Raw genomic sequence first — 15,274 nt, 5'->3', positions numbered from 1 at the left:
GCCATCTGATTCCACAGATGACGCTCCTCACCCAAATCTGTTTGTCATCTGCACACAAAGTCCATCTCTCTTTTATCCATCATCCCTGACCCCCTATCTGCATCTGGATTTGTTCGTTGCTTGCTGCCATGGAAACAGCCCCGCCGCTCTGATTGGAGGCAGGTGGCCAGGTGCGGCTGCTAATTGGGTGTTTAAGATGGAGGGAGGAGGAGAAGCTGTGAGTCTTTGCCTCTGAGGGTTGTGTGACAGCATGACCCGACGTGTGCATTTCAAGAGGGACGTGTAACTGGAAGCTGCTAAATCAATAAGAGATGCTCAAAAGCAATCAGACACAAAAACACCTCAGAGCAATTATTGCATTATGCGTCCCCGCTCCATGTCGTGATGCAGCAGCCGAAGCTCCACTTTTCATTGCGTCTATTCTAGACTACCTTTCTATTTGTTCTCTGGCAAGTAAGTCACTGGGGTGTAAATAAGAGCCTTTGCTCTCTTTACAGATGTCCTGGACAAAAAGGAACCACGCAAAACTGCTGCTTGGAAGAATACAGTTTTAAGATTAGCAAATATTTAAGCGGTTCTGAAAGGTAGAAAAAGTGGATCTTTTTGTAATTTTAACACATACTAATACTAATACGAATTTTAACCTAGTGGCAAATAGGCCAATTAGAGCCTTGCAATTATAGTGTCCTATTTTTAAGAAATTATACATTTTGTTTAGATATTGCACGCATTTAATTTTTCATTTTTCTTCCCAGTGTGGGTATACTGAACTCTATGACACAATAACTTAAACTTTACTAGTTCTTTGTCCTAAAGAAGAGCAATTGACATTTTACACTGTCAATAACTGAACAATGAATAAACTGTAGTTTCAGTCTTGTTAAAAATAATCTACCGCCACATCAGGATTTGACACAAATGGACAAGAGATTGAAGAGACAAGAAGATCCTCTGAGAACACAGAAGCTTCAGGAGGCACATTCACACATGGAACCTGTCAGAAATTAAATGCTGTAACCTTTTCTTTGCTACACACAGGAATACATTCAATTCTGTTTCCACTTTGGTCCGGCGGGATAGTTTCACTAAAATCTTTCCTATGTACACCTTGCTCATGGGAAGTTGTCAGTGCATTCAGATGTTCTATGCTTCACACTGTATCAAGAGATTGCAGTCTCTGTCAGAGCATGGAGTGCCCTTCAAAATTACTGGCATCCCTGGAAGAGGTGTGTAAAACACCCTTAAAAATACTTTTTTATTGTAGTATTCCTAAAAATGTAAAAGACAGAAAATATGCCATTCAAGTAATGTTTTTTTTTTTATCTTGTGGATGGCAAGGGAATCGCCAAAGCTCACTGTTAGAAAATTGCAACACAGAGTGGTACTGAGGTCAACTAGCACAAATGGAAACATGTAAATATATTAATTAATGGGACCTTATGAGGAGCTGTATGCTTCAGTTTGATGAGACAAAAGTTGCAACAGATACTCCATAACAAATTATGAAATGTTTAAGGTGGCTTCTGGTTGTTTCATAATGTCTCCTGGGATTTTAACTGAAACTAAGAGCTTTTTTCCGACAAGTACTCCAGGTGGGTTGAAGAGACAGAGGCTCAGGACGCCGTGATTCTGCATGGCATTGCAACCACTTTGAAATGTCTCAAACATTTAAAATAAAAACATGATGAACTCATCTTGTAAAGAAATTATGGATTGTCACTGGGTCTTTCAGCAGGATAATGATCAACACAGAAATCACCGTAAAAATCTTTTATGGCTGCAAATAACAGTAGTTTTGACAGTGGCACAGGTGGAAAAAATAATAACTTAATCTGTTTTCTTAATTTAAAAAGTAAAATTACTTCAACCAGAAGTTTGTAAAAAAAATCTATGAGAAAAAACTGGAGATTACCAGGAATTTATTTGTAGATGATAGAACTTGAACTTTATGGCGTTCCTTGGTTAGCCTCTTTAGAGCTTCATTTCATGTAGTGATCAAAAATACCACCAATATCAGCCTTTCACTATGACTATTCTTTAACATTCTAACACAATACTGCATGAATCATTATCAATTTTTACTCCAAAAAATATTTTAAAAGTAGCATTAAAAGTCAATAGCTCAAAAAATTGAGGCACGGGAGCAATTAAATTATTAGCATCACACAAATGACTAACAAAATCCAAGGTGAGAGGCAAAGCCTAACAGTAGGTTTTACATTTTTCAGGTCTTTGACAGTTTCAGCTCCAATTAAAAAGTCCGACGTCAGTTCAGAAGGAAAAACTGTAAAATTTATGGCAGTCTTCCCAGAGGGTTTTATTTTCCCCCCACTGCCTTCAGGTTCTAAAGAATATGTCTAAGGTAGCAATATCAGCACCTAATTGGTTCAGGTTTCTCACAATTTAAGGTATTATCCATCTTTCTGTCATAAGAGTTGTTTTTTATTACGCACTTCTGTATGGGCACTTTTGCTTAGTATATCCCAATCCTGTTCATTGAAGTTTCCCCATTAAAAAAAATTAAATGACATCATATTATAAATGCTCAACTCACTAAGAACATTTAAACAGACATCAGTAACTTTGGAATCTACTAATAGTTCCTGTCAAAGATTTTTGCAGGAGCAGTCTTTCTTTGCAGTTTTGAAACTTCCAGGGTGTCAAAATGTCCTTTCTATTATTCCCTTCCTTGCTGAACGCAATGTGTCATCTGTAAAGATGTTTCACACAGGTATCACTGCGTTTAAGTCTCACTTTTGCTGACTGTGGTACTTTTTTGTAACATCTGCCTGACAGAGTGTGGACAGCAATGCACAGTCACAGTCATGGACTAAAATGACAAAATTCACTTTGTCATTTTAGTCATTTTGCTGCAAATATATTTGAAGCAAATATATGCTTCAGATATATTTGCTTAAGGACAAACCAAGTGCAGAAAGGAGTAAGGGCTGACAAGGCTTCCTGTGGACTTAATAATATTGGTTTGTTTTTATCAATTATTACTATCTCTAAAAAACTTTGTTCTTAAATATTGAATCTTTGGTTTTTCATTAGTCGAAAGAGCTGTTATTTATTGTAGAATGAATTGGAAACTTTATCAAATATTAGGCTATATTATTGGTTTTTAAAATGCACCAAAAAAATCTATTCATAATCCTTTTGTCACATTCCAACCAAATCTCATTGTATTTTATCGAGATTTTAAATGATAAACACAAAGTGGTGCACAATTGTAAAGTGGAAGGGAAAAATAACACCCCCTCTTTGATACCCCAGAATCCCTAAACTGAATACCTTCAGCTGTAACTAAATTACTAAAGTGAGTCCACCTGCACATAATTTAATCTTATAATAAATACAGTTTGTCTATTATAACCTGCTACTTGTTAGAAAATACAAGTGAATGGTAGATTAACCCTCACATTACCTTTAACACATCATTCTCATATGGTGATGGGTGGGATTGGAAAATCTAAGTTTGCTTTTGCTGAAAATTGCAATGTTGATACTAATTATGATTTTCAGATTATTTTCTTTCTTATCAATATCACAATTTCCTACTCCACTCTCTGATATTTGGTATCTAAGCTACTCAAAAGCAACATCAGTTGTCGGCACAAATAGCATCTGGAATCCGTCAAACAGGCCATATTTATTACCAAAATGCACCACAGTTGAAATAAATGATCTACCAAATATTGAATCCAAGCTCTCATTTGCAACTGGGACATTGTACACAAGACCAAAAACATACAACCAGAGCAAAACAGAAGGACTTATCTGAAAGTATAGTCATGTTATACAATGAGCCAGTCAAAGTCTAGATCTAAATTAAACTGAGAATCTGTAAAAAAAAAAAAGATGATGTTTAAGAATGCTAACAATCCAATCAGAATAAGCTTGAGACATTTAGCAAGAATTAAACAAGAATTGTCATGTTACTTTGTAATTATGTACTGATTTGTGTTGGAGTTTGACATAAAACTGTAATAAAATACATTGAAGTTTATGGTAATAATGTGATAAAATGATAAAAAGTTATAGGGGTATGAACAATTCTGTGAGGCGCTATATTTAGGCAGTTAGATCACTGTGTCCCTAAGCAGCTTGAAGGAACAGGATACAACATAATCAGACTGACAATTTCACTAAAAAAAAAAAACAAGAAGTTATCTTAAAAACTGCTCAGGGGCTTCATTTCACAAAGACAATTAAAAACACGGCTGCTAAAAGTATTTTGGCAGCAATCATCCAACTCCTTTACGACTTACATAAACCTTTCTAAAGTTTTAATTGGAAATGCTTAGAATGTACTCTGACAAAGCACACAATCTTAAAAACCCATAGTGAAGGAAAACATATGTTCATACTATTTGTCGTATACAAATTAAACCCATCACAGCACATTTCATCCAGCTCACACATCTACACACTTTAATACTTTTGCTCTTACAGATTGATGAATAGGATTTATAAAGTAGTGTTTATGGTATTGAAAGTGGGAATGGGAACAGCAAAAGGACATTTAGCCAAGACAAGATCTGTTGTAAATATTGTATGTGTTTTATTAAGGAAGGTGGTGTGTGAGAATATTTCTTTAGGAATGGAAAAAAAGGGGGGTTGTAAAGAAACTAGAGTTATTACAAATGTTTTTATACTGATCAGCAGAAGATTTGGCAACCAAACTTGCAGCCACATCTATTTTAAAAGTGGACCAAATCCATAATACATAAAGCTGAGCTCACTTAACTGAAGCATAGACATGATTTGGTTATTAGGTGTAACCTGGCTGTTTTAAACTGCTAAACATCAAACTGTGGTTCCAACAGCTTAAGGACTCTTTAATGACAGAGAAGAAAGAGCGGAGATGACTGGGGTTATCTGCAGCTGTATGAAGCATGAAGTAATGCAGCACTGCTCTCCCACACCTGTTGCTGTGCAGTGATGCTCAGCTGTCTGAATAAAGATCTCCACATTTAACCAGCGACAAATTTTACTATTTTTCAGTGGTGAAAAGCATGAACAGCCATGAACAGCTGCAGTGTGAAAGCAGAGTGAGCGGCACCCAGCACTGCTATAAAGGTATCACTGCTTTAAAAGTAGAGTTGAAAAAATGTGATTTGCATTTCTGTTAAGCAACAGACTGCAGGCTAGTTTTCTGAGAAGATTTACTAACTAAAAGGCTAATATTTGCTTGTTATTGTAACACTCTGGAAGACTAGAGTAGCAAAAGAAAAAAAGATTCTGAACAGAATAAAAAGTACTACTAAATTCAGTTGTTTTGTCTATGTTTTTGATGTTGTCTGTATTTCAAAAACACACTAATGATGCCTAAACTGTCCTGTTCTTTACATTTAATTTTCAATACCCTCTTTCCTCCTATGTTCTTTTCCAATAAATGCTGAGTCAGTAAATGGAAAACAAAAGCTTACTAAGTAAATTTGATCTGCCATCTAAAAACCCATTAAACCCTGAACAAATCTTTATTCATGACCATCCTTCTGCATGCATGCGTGTACAAGTTCTCAATTAGATAAGCAGTTCATTGATTCTGTGGGTTTTAAAAAAAAAAAATGCTCTCTCTATTTATATATCTACATTTTCCTGCATCTCATTAATCAATAAACAGACATACTAATGTTTCAGACACTCTTTTATTAATCTTCACTTTCAACTTTTAGACATGACAGTGTTTTTAAAATGAAGAAAACAAGTTAATCACATTTAGGTGTTTATACCATCAAGCAAAGTCGGTATTACATTGATTGTATTGAATTTTCTCTTAAACTGCAGTAAAATTTTTATTTTAATTTGTTTGAAGACGCCAAGATTCTAACTGAAAAATAAAATCTAGCTTAAATGAACAATAATAGATTGTTACAGGACTATTTGATCAACTTAAGAACATATATATTTTTTTTATTTATATAGAGTTGAAATTTACTGTAGGTATTAAGGAGTTTTATTTGTCTCAGCGCTTCAACACACATCTGTCTTTCTTTAATGCCATGGTCTCTTCTCTTTCCCATTTTGAAGGGTGGCTAAAGAAGAGAAATGTATCTGTGTGTGTTGAAATAAGTATTTTACAAGGAAACATTAAGTGCAGGACATAAGATTTATTGACACTCTAGCTTTAAAATATAAAGAATAAGTTACATTTTAAACTATTTCATTTTTATTTATTTTTATAGGAATGTCAATTTCCATGTACTGATAATTTTGACACAGTGGGGTTTATTCCTCCGATCTGAAATAATGCACATAAATTTTTGTTGTATTTTTTCAACTATTTATATTTGTAAGAATGTACGGTGACATTATTTTAAACCTGTTTATGTACGTATGTTTACCAGGAACAGTAATAACTGTGGAGGATTGTTCTGTAGCAGGAATGAAAAACAACTATTGTTTTCCTCATTTGAAATCCATTTGCTTAATATTTTCACCAATAACATTCCCAAACCTCGCAGGGGACCGAAAACATTCAAATTACAATTTCAAAAGGAAACTTTATTTCTTTTCAATGTCAAACTCCTCTGTGTCCCTAAATGAAAAGGTAGCCCATTTGGAAAAAATCTGTAATAAAAAAAAACTCTTATCACTCCTAGGATGATTTCCTTCCCATAAACAACACAACATTCCTGTCACCTTGTTTTTCCTGAAGTCACTCTATCCACTTTGTATGTTTTTTGTGCATGTGTGCGTTGCTAACTCACCCCAGCTTGTCCGTCAGGTTCCACAGCACATTGGCTGTTGGCATTAGCGGTGAACCATCGTACAAAACCACTGAGGCCCCCACTGCCAGAGCAGACACCAGCCAGTTCCACATCATCCAGCCGGTCTAAGAAAACACACATAGACACAGATCCATCCACACTGATAAGTTATCTGAAATAAACACTCCTTTTGTCATCAACATGGATAAATGGACGACTCCCGCAGACAGTGATTCGCATGATTGCGTTTCTCATTTGGCAGCATGCTGCGGTGCAGCTTTGGCGGCACTCTCCGTTGGTACTAATAATGCGAATATTGATTCCACTTTGTGAAAAAGCATCTGCAGGGCTAAAACAGCGGCTTTAACAATACCAAGTAGTGGCGACACTTTTGGTCAGACAGTTGATCTCTCTGTTGAAAGTAGGCTAATCATCAACCTCAAGCAGAAATCAAAGTTTTGTGGTGATTTGGGACTAGTAGATAAAATGAATTCTTCGCAGCAAAAGCATGGAGACTCAATAATAGAGTTAATTGCTTCTAAAACTCAATAAAACAGAAGTTTATCATATGAAAACCTGTTTTTTGAAAGGGGAGGAAGAAAAGTTTACATATTTTAAACTTGTACATTTTATGGGCTGTGGGCCACACATTGAGATGTGAAACCAAACAATTCTCCACAAAAATCCAAATGTTATGCTTTTAATTTAAAGAAAACTTTGCTGTTTTTTTAAAGTTAACATCTTTTGTTTTCTGATTTTGTTGAGAGGTGCTAGATTGATCCAAGTTGCAGAGTTTTAACAAGACATGGACTGATGCATTTCCATACAGAAGATAAAGTGGAGTGATCAGTTTGTGGAAAACATAGGCAGCTTTGTTCTCAGGAATTACAACTTGAATTTAACTGACCCAAATAAAACATAACAATCATAAAATCTAAAGTTTGACATTTTTTCATCAACATATTAAATCAGTGGTGTCCAGGTTTGCTTATTTGGCTGGTAATCTCAAGTCCAAATGCCACATACAACAAATATACAAAAGAGTTTTAATAGTTTCAGAAGAACTTGTGAAATGTGACTGCTGTATTATTAGCGCTTCCACATCTGCCTACTTCTCCTCATCTTCCTCTGCTTCTTTTCAAAGTCCGACTCTAATATTGGAAGCAAAAACCTCCACTTACATCCCATGCATTGTTGGGACAGATTTGTCAGACTTCTCTGGCATGATTCTGCTGCAGAAATAAATCATAAAGTCTTGCATCTGGCGTCATATGGCGTGACATAATAGAATCAAGATTTTATATCAAGACTGCTCAGGATGATTTTTATCACAAAGTGTGTGACAGCCCTAAAGTCTAACTCAATTCTTTATTTATTTTTTAAAAGAATTTAATGATTTCCTGAATATGTATTCTCAGTTCCCCTGTCTGCTGAACACTACAGGGAAGTTCCTTCTGTTCAAAAGGAGGAAGAGATGACTGGCTACACATTTACTTTCTCAACATTCATACCAATTTGTGTGCATCCTGTTTTCATTCTGGGTTCTTTCACATTGTCTGTGTGCTCATTACTTTAGATGATAGAATTTAAAGCCGAACCATTGATGCAATGGTACCTATGAACAAATTATTAAGGTGATAAAGTTATGCTGTTTTGTTTTTTGTTTTTTACATAGTGGCTGAAATTTAAACGTTCATATTGGAGGAAATGAAAATATAGTTTTAGCACTAGATTAGGCTTACATATCAAATTATTTTTCTAGTTGGACATTGTCAGTCAAAATGAGAGATACTGTAAGTTCTTCAGGTGGGTGGTTGGTGGTTCTCTAAAGAAATTTGTAATAACTCAGTTTGTTGTATCTGAAGCATAAAGAAAGGGAAAGAAATGTGTGACACTACAAGATCAATACATGAAGCTTTGCTCAACAACTAAATTTGATCAAAAAATGACAACGAGGCTCCAATTAGCAACAATCCCGAAAAAGGAGATTCTAGCTGTTGTTAGGCTTCATGTGCACATCAATTCTGAATTGATGTGCAATTGCACATCAATTGAATGTGCAAAAGAATTGAAAAAGAAAAGTGTGAAAATGATTGTCTGGGCTAGCAGCATGAATCCTCCTCACAGATCTGCTGCAGTGAAAGTGGAGTGAAACGTGTCTAGATGTTATCATAAGATGTCACAAACTTTTATAGCCTTCAGAAACAAAAATATTTTTATAGTGCAGAAAATAAATGTCTTCAAGTTGGCTCTAAAATGTTGGGGGATTTTAAGTGTATTAATTTCGACACAACTTACAGTAGTGTAGTAGATGATGACATCACTGGAGGTCATGTTGCCATGGAGAATGTGTTCTTTCAAGTGCTGGATAAGAGTGCCCTGAGGAGACAAGGAAATGAGTTAGTTTGCTAAAGAACATCATGTTTTCTTTGATCATAAGTTACCATTACCAATTTATCTATAAGACACTTTTAAAACAACAAGGTTAACTTTACTGTAGGAAAAGAGAAAAAGATGCAGAAACAAAGATCGGAAATTTTATGGCTTTACAAACAGAACAGAAGATTAAAACAAAGAACAAATAAAGTTGGATCAAATAACAGAGCTCCATTTTTGTTAAACACAAGAGACTTTAATCTACATACTGAATATACAAAACCCTATAATATTATTGGGACCCCCTGCAAAGATGTGTACAGCTTTAGTACAAAAATGAGATTTAAAGGCTTTTAACCTCCTTTATCATCATTCTGCAAAGTTGTGGCAAAAAAAAAACAAAAAAACAAGTTGGGGTTGGGGCTGCAAAGCAGCATAGTTGGTAGCAATGTAGCCTTGCAGCAAAGGCTCCCGGGTTTGAATCCTGGCTGGGGTCTTTCTGAATGGAGTTTTCAAATTCTCCGTATGCATGCTTGGGTTCTCTCTGGGTACTCCGGCTTCTCCCCATAGTCCATCCCCATAGCTTGACTGTTAAGAACATTTTTCTCTCTAATTAGTGTGCCTGTATAACTAATGTATTGCAGGCTTTTCACACATCTTTACCAGGCGTGTCAGTACTTATTATGGGTGCTGCTTTTTCTGACAGTTTTTAATTAAATCTGTTAAAAACCATTTTAAAAAATAAAGATTTCTAGTAAAATTTGTAAATAATATTGTTCCTGTGTATCCCATTTGTCCAAATAGCCTCAACTTACAGTCTAGGCTTTGTTTAACAAACCAAACTATTTTGTGGAAAGGTTCGGGTCTCCGACTCTTCACAGCTGGTTAGGTCATTATTGCTGGAGGAGAGTGTAAACTGTTGTGAGCAGTTGTGCATTTTGGGTCTACGCTTCACACTTTTTTAACAGGTGCTTCACCTACATGTGTGTCTGCGATTTTGCACACACACTTTGGCGAGGCTCAGCTGCCATTCCCGCCGTTTGGTCTGTGCCATTTTGCCACTGACAGGATGTTAACAGAGCCGTAACAAAGCAGAAAGCAGAACAGTACCACGGCTAATTGGCTAAGGCAGTGAGGACTGCTATTGTCACAATACGAAACGTTTCCGGCAGCGCATTACGGTCCAATTATCGTCCGGATGCAAAGAGGGAGGAAGCACAAAAGAAAGAGATGGGAGATGGGGACAAAGGGAGAAAAAAATGCTAGGGGAGAGAGAAGGGAAAATGTGTGGATAGGGAGGGAGAAAAATATCTAAAAAGTGAAGACGTTTAGATTAAAAAAAAAACAATGGCAAAGTTGAAAAGACTGAAACAAGAAAAAATATTTTTTTAAATGCCTGAGCAGGAGTGCTTTAATTAAATATGAACAGTGTTATTTTCATGTAATAGTGTCCTTTTAAAATCTCATTTATCTGCCTCTTACAGGGAAAATTGTCATTCAACCATTCAACGGTCCTGGAACAAAGAACAATTGCTGCGCTCATGGAGTTCTGCTGCCATCTTGTGGCGATAGAAAATATGATAGAAAATTATTTTGTTTTAATCACAGTTGCTCTGTCGAAACAAAATGTAATCAGTCAGCAAAGCAAAAAACATTGGAGAGCTTAACTTCCATCAGTTGCTTAGAAAAAACTGTGTAGAGAGAAGCAAAAACCTTTTTGGATCATAAAAGTACTGAAGTAAACACTAATTAACTAAATAAAATATTCTTTAGCATCCAAAAACACAACCCTAATGTGTTAATTGTGTGTTGTGTGAAGTCAGTGTAGATACATCGACTTTAAAAAGACTGAATGAAAGTAAAAATTTGCAGTGCTGTGAACAAATATGTGCCCATTTTTGGATTTCTTACACTTTGTGTACAACATGTTTCACCCAGCTAGCCGTTATCTAAACCTTGCAGCAGAGATTGCTGCCAATCTCCAGCAATCACTGGACAAGAGGCAGGTACACCCTTGACAGGTCTGAAGTCCATCACAAGACAGAGATGTTTCACTTAAAATTAACTATTAAATCAGACAAAAAATGATAATACATTTTTTCATTACATTTTTGTTTATTGGGCTGAGAAAAAGTCGCTCGAAGAGTCCAAATCAACCTGGCCATATGTTAAAAAGTAATCATCTTCTCGCCTAATAATCTAATAAGTACCTGGGTGTTGACCTGAACAACAAACTGAACTGGAGTCACAACGCTCATGCACTTTACACTAAGAGTCAGAGCAGACTCCCAGGGTCTTTTGGAATGCAGAAGGTACTCCTAAAGACCTTTTTTTGACTCTGTGGAGGCATCGGCAGTCTTCTACAGTGTAGTCTGTGAGGACAGTAGCTTAACTACAGCTGAGAGGATTAGATAATCTCATCAGGAAGGCCAGCTTTGTGCTAGGATGCCTCCTGGATCCTGCACCAGTGGAGGGAGTCAGAGCAACTGAAATAACATCAGTGATGTAGGAGAAAGTCTCACTGCTATGGATGAAGCTTTTTGCTGAACTGGAGACCTCTTTCAGAAACAGACTCCTGCATCCCAGCAGCAGGAAGACTTTCCAACCATCACTGCTCTCAAGAAACTCAAACTCAGTACATGTTTACATTCCTGCTGTTATTTGTTTAAAATGTCTTAATTGTCTGTTGCTCCTTCTTATACTTTTTAAATAACTCTACATAGTTGAACATTTATTGGATTTCAACATGCTATTTTTAATACCTGGCTAGTATAATTTCTCCAGTGTTGTAAATTTTGCTTTTCTCTACAGTTTCTTATTCTTGTTTTTCACTTTGATGCTGATACACATACATTTCTCCACAGCGGTAAAATAAATATTTCTATTTTATAATTTTCTATCTAGACTGCGTCAAAATTTTCAGAAAAAAAATGCTATTTGCAAAGAGCCTTTTATATTATCATGAAGCAACTTTGAGCCACTCTTTTGCTCATGCTTTTCTGAAGTGTTCTAATTAAGAAAAGTATGAATTGTGTATTTAAGGTCATACCAAGGCATCGCTATCAAATAAGGCTTTTAAAAGAGTTAAGATTTGTATGTCTTTAACAGTGACAGATGTCAAAAATATTTTTTCACAGAAATCTGAAAGTAAAAGGGAAAAAGCTCAAAAGTAAAAACATCACATTCAAAACTTTTTTAAGAACATCCCTCTGATAACAAGTGTCTTGCTTTGCCATTAAGAGCCTCACTGGACTCAGGAGAAACACAAAATGAGCCACGATGCACATCTTTTTGCTAATTTACCATTTCCACAGGAGGTCACTTGTCGTCTGCTTTACTACTGGCACAGACAGCATTTTTTCCATCTTTCAATGCTGCTTTGTTTGCAAGATTAAGTCTGACATTTGAAAACCACAACAATTACATATGATAGTGGGTTGGGCACTGCATCGCAATGACAATAGTTAATTGTTCCCAGTCAGCGATCGACCATAGTTAGTCAAATTAAGAATTTAGGTTAGAAGGCGGCGGGTTAATTCTAAAAAGGATTTCAGACCCAAAGAATAGAGTGCTGCTGACATTGTTTTTTAAAACAAACAGGTAAAGAAGAATGTGCCAGTTATTAAATCAGCAGAAAGAGATGAAAATCCATAACAAAGGCCTTTCCAAGAGTCTAATTCAACTGACACATCAAATGGAAAAAAAAGAAGCTATTTTGCTGATGTATATAAAAACATTACAGAAGCATTGTGGTTAAAAGTTGGATCTTATTTTCAGGAATAGACCAAACTGTTGTAGTTATAATCAACACAAATCAATTAAGATAGAAAATTATGTTCCAACAGCTGAGATCATAATAAATAAACAAATACAAAAAAATCATTAGTATTTTAAACTGAAATTCAGACATCACAGGTTCCCAGGAAAGACTCTAAAAGCAGTTTTTCAGCAAACAAGACAAATAAAAACAGCCTGAGGTATTGACCAGTCAATCAATGCATGATGAATAGTTTTTTTTTGTTACATTCAGAGATGATTGATTCTTACCCCAGCTGAGTGGACCATACATTTAGGAGCTCCTGTAGTTCCAGAAGAGTACATGATAAACATAGGATGGTTAAAAGGAAGCTGCTCAAACTCCAGCTGGGGGAAATGGTCGCTGTCGCCACAACAAGATGCCAAAAAGTCATCGAGGAATTCACTGTACATATAAGAAAACAAAGGACGAAAGAAAAATTACCACCTTATAACATACACACAAAAATATTACAAGCATCCTTCTTTTAAAAGAACAAACTAATATAAAACTTCCAGAAAACTTTTTTTACACACACCTGTTGGGAATTTTGGAGAGGTCAGTCTCTTCCTTGGACAAAACGTAGGGAATTACAACCACTTTATTCAGGTCAGGTAAACCTGAGATAGCAAGAAAGAGGAACGGATTTTGATGCTTTTGTGTTCTCTACAAATACAAATATTTGTCTAAAAAGCAAAAAAGCAAATGGATTTCCAAGAGGGAAGCATTTGTTGTCATAAGATCTTCAATGGATAGAAAATAATTGCTTTATAATGAGCTATGTTAAATTCTGACCATTGATAAATCTCAGTTAAAGAAATGTATTCAAATCTGTTGGCTTTAACATTTTTCTAAGTTTGTTTTACTCAAGAAAAAAAAAGCAGAAACACTGGATTACTTGGAAACATACCTTTCACAACGTTTCTCAGCTTTTCCATGTGGTCGTGTGTTTTGCCATTGTACACCACAGCAGCAACTGAGAAGATCAATTTGGGCTGAATTTGAGAAAATCTGTCAAGGACACCCTAGAAGGAAAAAAGTAAAGAATTAAAACCAGTGAGTAAGGACAAATATTTGACTAAAATAACTTTTGATTCTGTGGAAATATTCATGAAGGAAAAAAATAGGCAGGAAATAAAACTTAACATGTTTAGCCTAAGTTTTAAAGCAATACTGTCAGTAAGCAACATGGTAAACAGAATCACAGATCAGTGCATGAAAGCAGTAATTTTCATCAGGATTGTAAAATGTAATTATCAGTCCAGCCTGAAGGGGCGCCAACAGCTCAGACACTATAAGCAGACTTAAAAAACCTTACTATAGCACATTAAAATATTTTTGAAATCTACAGCCATAGTTTAGAAACCAGGATAATGTTATGAGTTTTATAAACCTATCAACAATATAAATTTAATATAAATAAATCCATCTAATCCTCACATTAACTCCAAAATCGACCGATGTGGAGCTCCAAATGGCGCCGATGCTGGCTGCTGCTAGCATGGCTTCCACTGCATGTATGCCATTGGGCAGGTAACCTGAGGAAAGAGAAGATGGGGGGGGGAAAGGAGAGCAAATTAAGAAAAGTAAAACATTCATAGGAGCACTCCTTGCATCCGACATATTTTAGCAGTCAAAAACTTTCAACCAATGGATAAATTAACTTTCTGAAAACTAATGGGTGTGTTTTAAACCAAAAGATAATCACAGACAATTGAGTTTTAATGTAGACTTATCTCACTTACCTTCCACCTTACTGTGGTATTGACAAGATGAGATTATACCACAGGAGGCAGTAACAGTGTACACCAAATCTTGAAGTTGCACACTACCAACTTCAAGATTTTTTTTATTTATTTTGAATATGATGCATTCCTTGTTCCACACATGAACAAGGAATGCAAAAGAAACATACAGTATTTTTGTACAATAATTTTAGCATGCTTGAAAAGGAGTAGGAAGAAGTAAGAAACTTATGAACTCCTACCCCATAAAGATTATTAGAAAAACTCAAGATTATAGAATATTGGAGAAATTATGGAGAACATACCTCAATTAATAAATACATAACTCATTTATTTATGTATTGAAAATAGAGACAAGAAGATGATAATATGTGACTTGAGGGACGAGTAAGAAAGTATGAGAGGTGTAATTCTTTATTTTTTAATGATGAAGTCTGTATCATGACTTCTTAATTAGTGCTTAAAGAGTTTTAGTTAGTCTTAGTTTAGTGTATTTCAAACATAATCGGAAAATAGAACAAAATGTAAAAAATCCTGACCAGGGGCAATATTTCTATTTTTCCTCCATTAGCACCAGCAATAAGACATCAGCTGTCTAATGGAAAACAAAGAGCAGTAATGAAAAATTCTTGTTGTGAACA

The 15,274-nt window shown here is 35.5% G+C and overlaps 1 protein-coding gene across 1 annotated transcript in view; it reads right to left on the bottom strand.

Annotated features, from left to right (window-relative positions):
- Nucleotides 1-15,274, bottom strand: part of aacs (acetoacetyl-CoA synthetase) — a 39,253-nt gene that overhangs the window by 15,160 nt on the left and 8,819 nt on the right. The window contains exons 5-10 of the mRNA XM_032578850.1: nucleotides 14,329-14,426; nucleotides 13,799-13,913; nucleotides 13,427-13,508; nucleotides 13,140-13,293; nucleotides 9,015-9,095; nucleotides 6,717-6,841 (exon numbers count right to left, since the gene is read on the bottom strand). Of these exons, the coding sequence (XP_032434741.1) occupies nucleotides 6,717-6,841; nucleotides 9,015-9,095; nucleotides 13,140-13,293; nucleotides 13,427-13,508; nucleotides 13,799-13,913; nucleotides 14,329-14,426 (655 nt within the window). The remainder of the gene's footprint in view (nucleotides 1-6,716; nucleotides 6,842-9,014; nucleotides 9,096-13,139; nucleotides 13,294-13,426; nucleotides 13,509-13,798; nucleotides 13,914-14,328; nucleotides 14,427-15,274) is intronic.

This window comes from Xiphophorus hellerii, chromosome 12 (assembly GCF_003331165.1).
Source record: "Xiphophorus hellerii strain 12219 chromosome 12, Xiphophorus_hellerii-4.1, whole genome shotgun sequence".
In the NCBI taxonomy this organism is placed as follows: Eukaryota; Metazoa; Chordata; class Actinopteri; order Cyprinodontiformes; family Poeciliidae; genus Xiphophorus; species Xiphophorus hellerii.
This window is presented reverse-complemented; position numbering and strand designations above follow the sequence as displayed.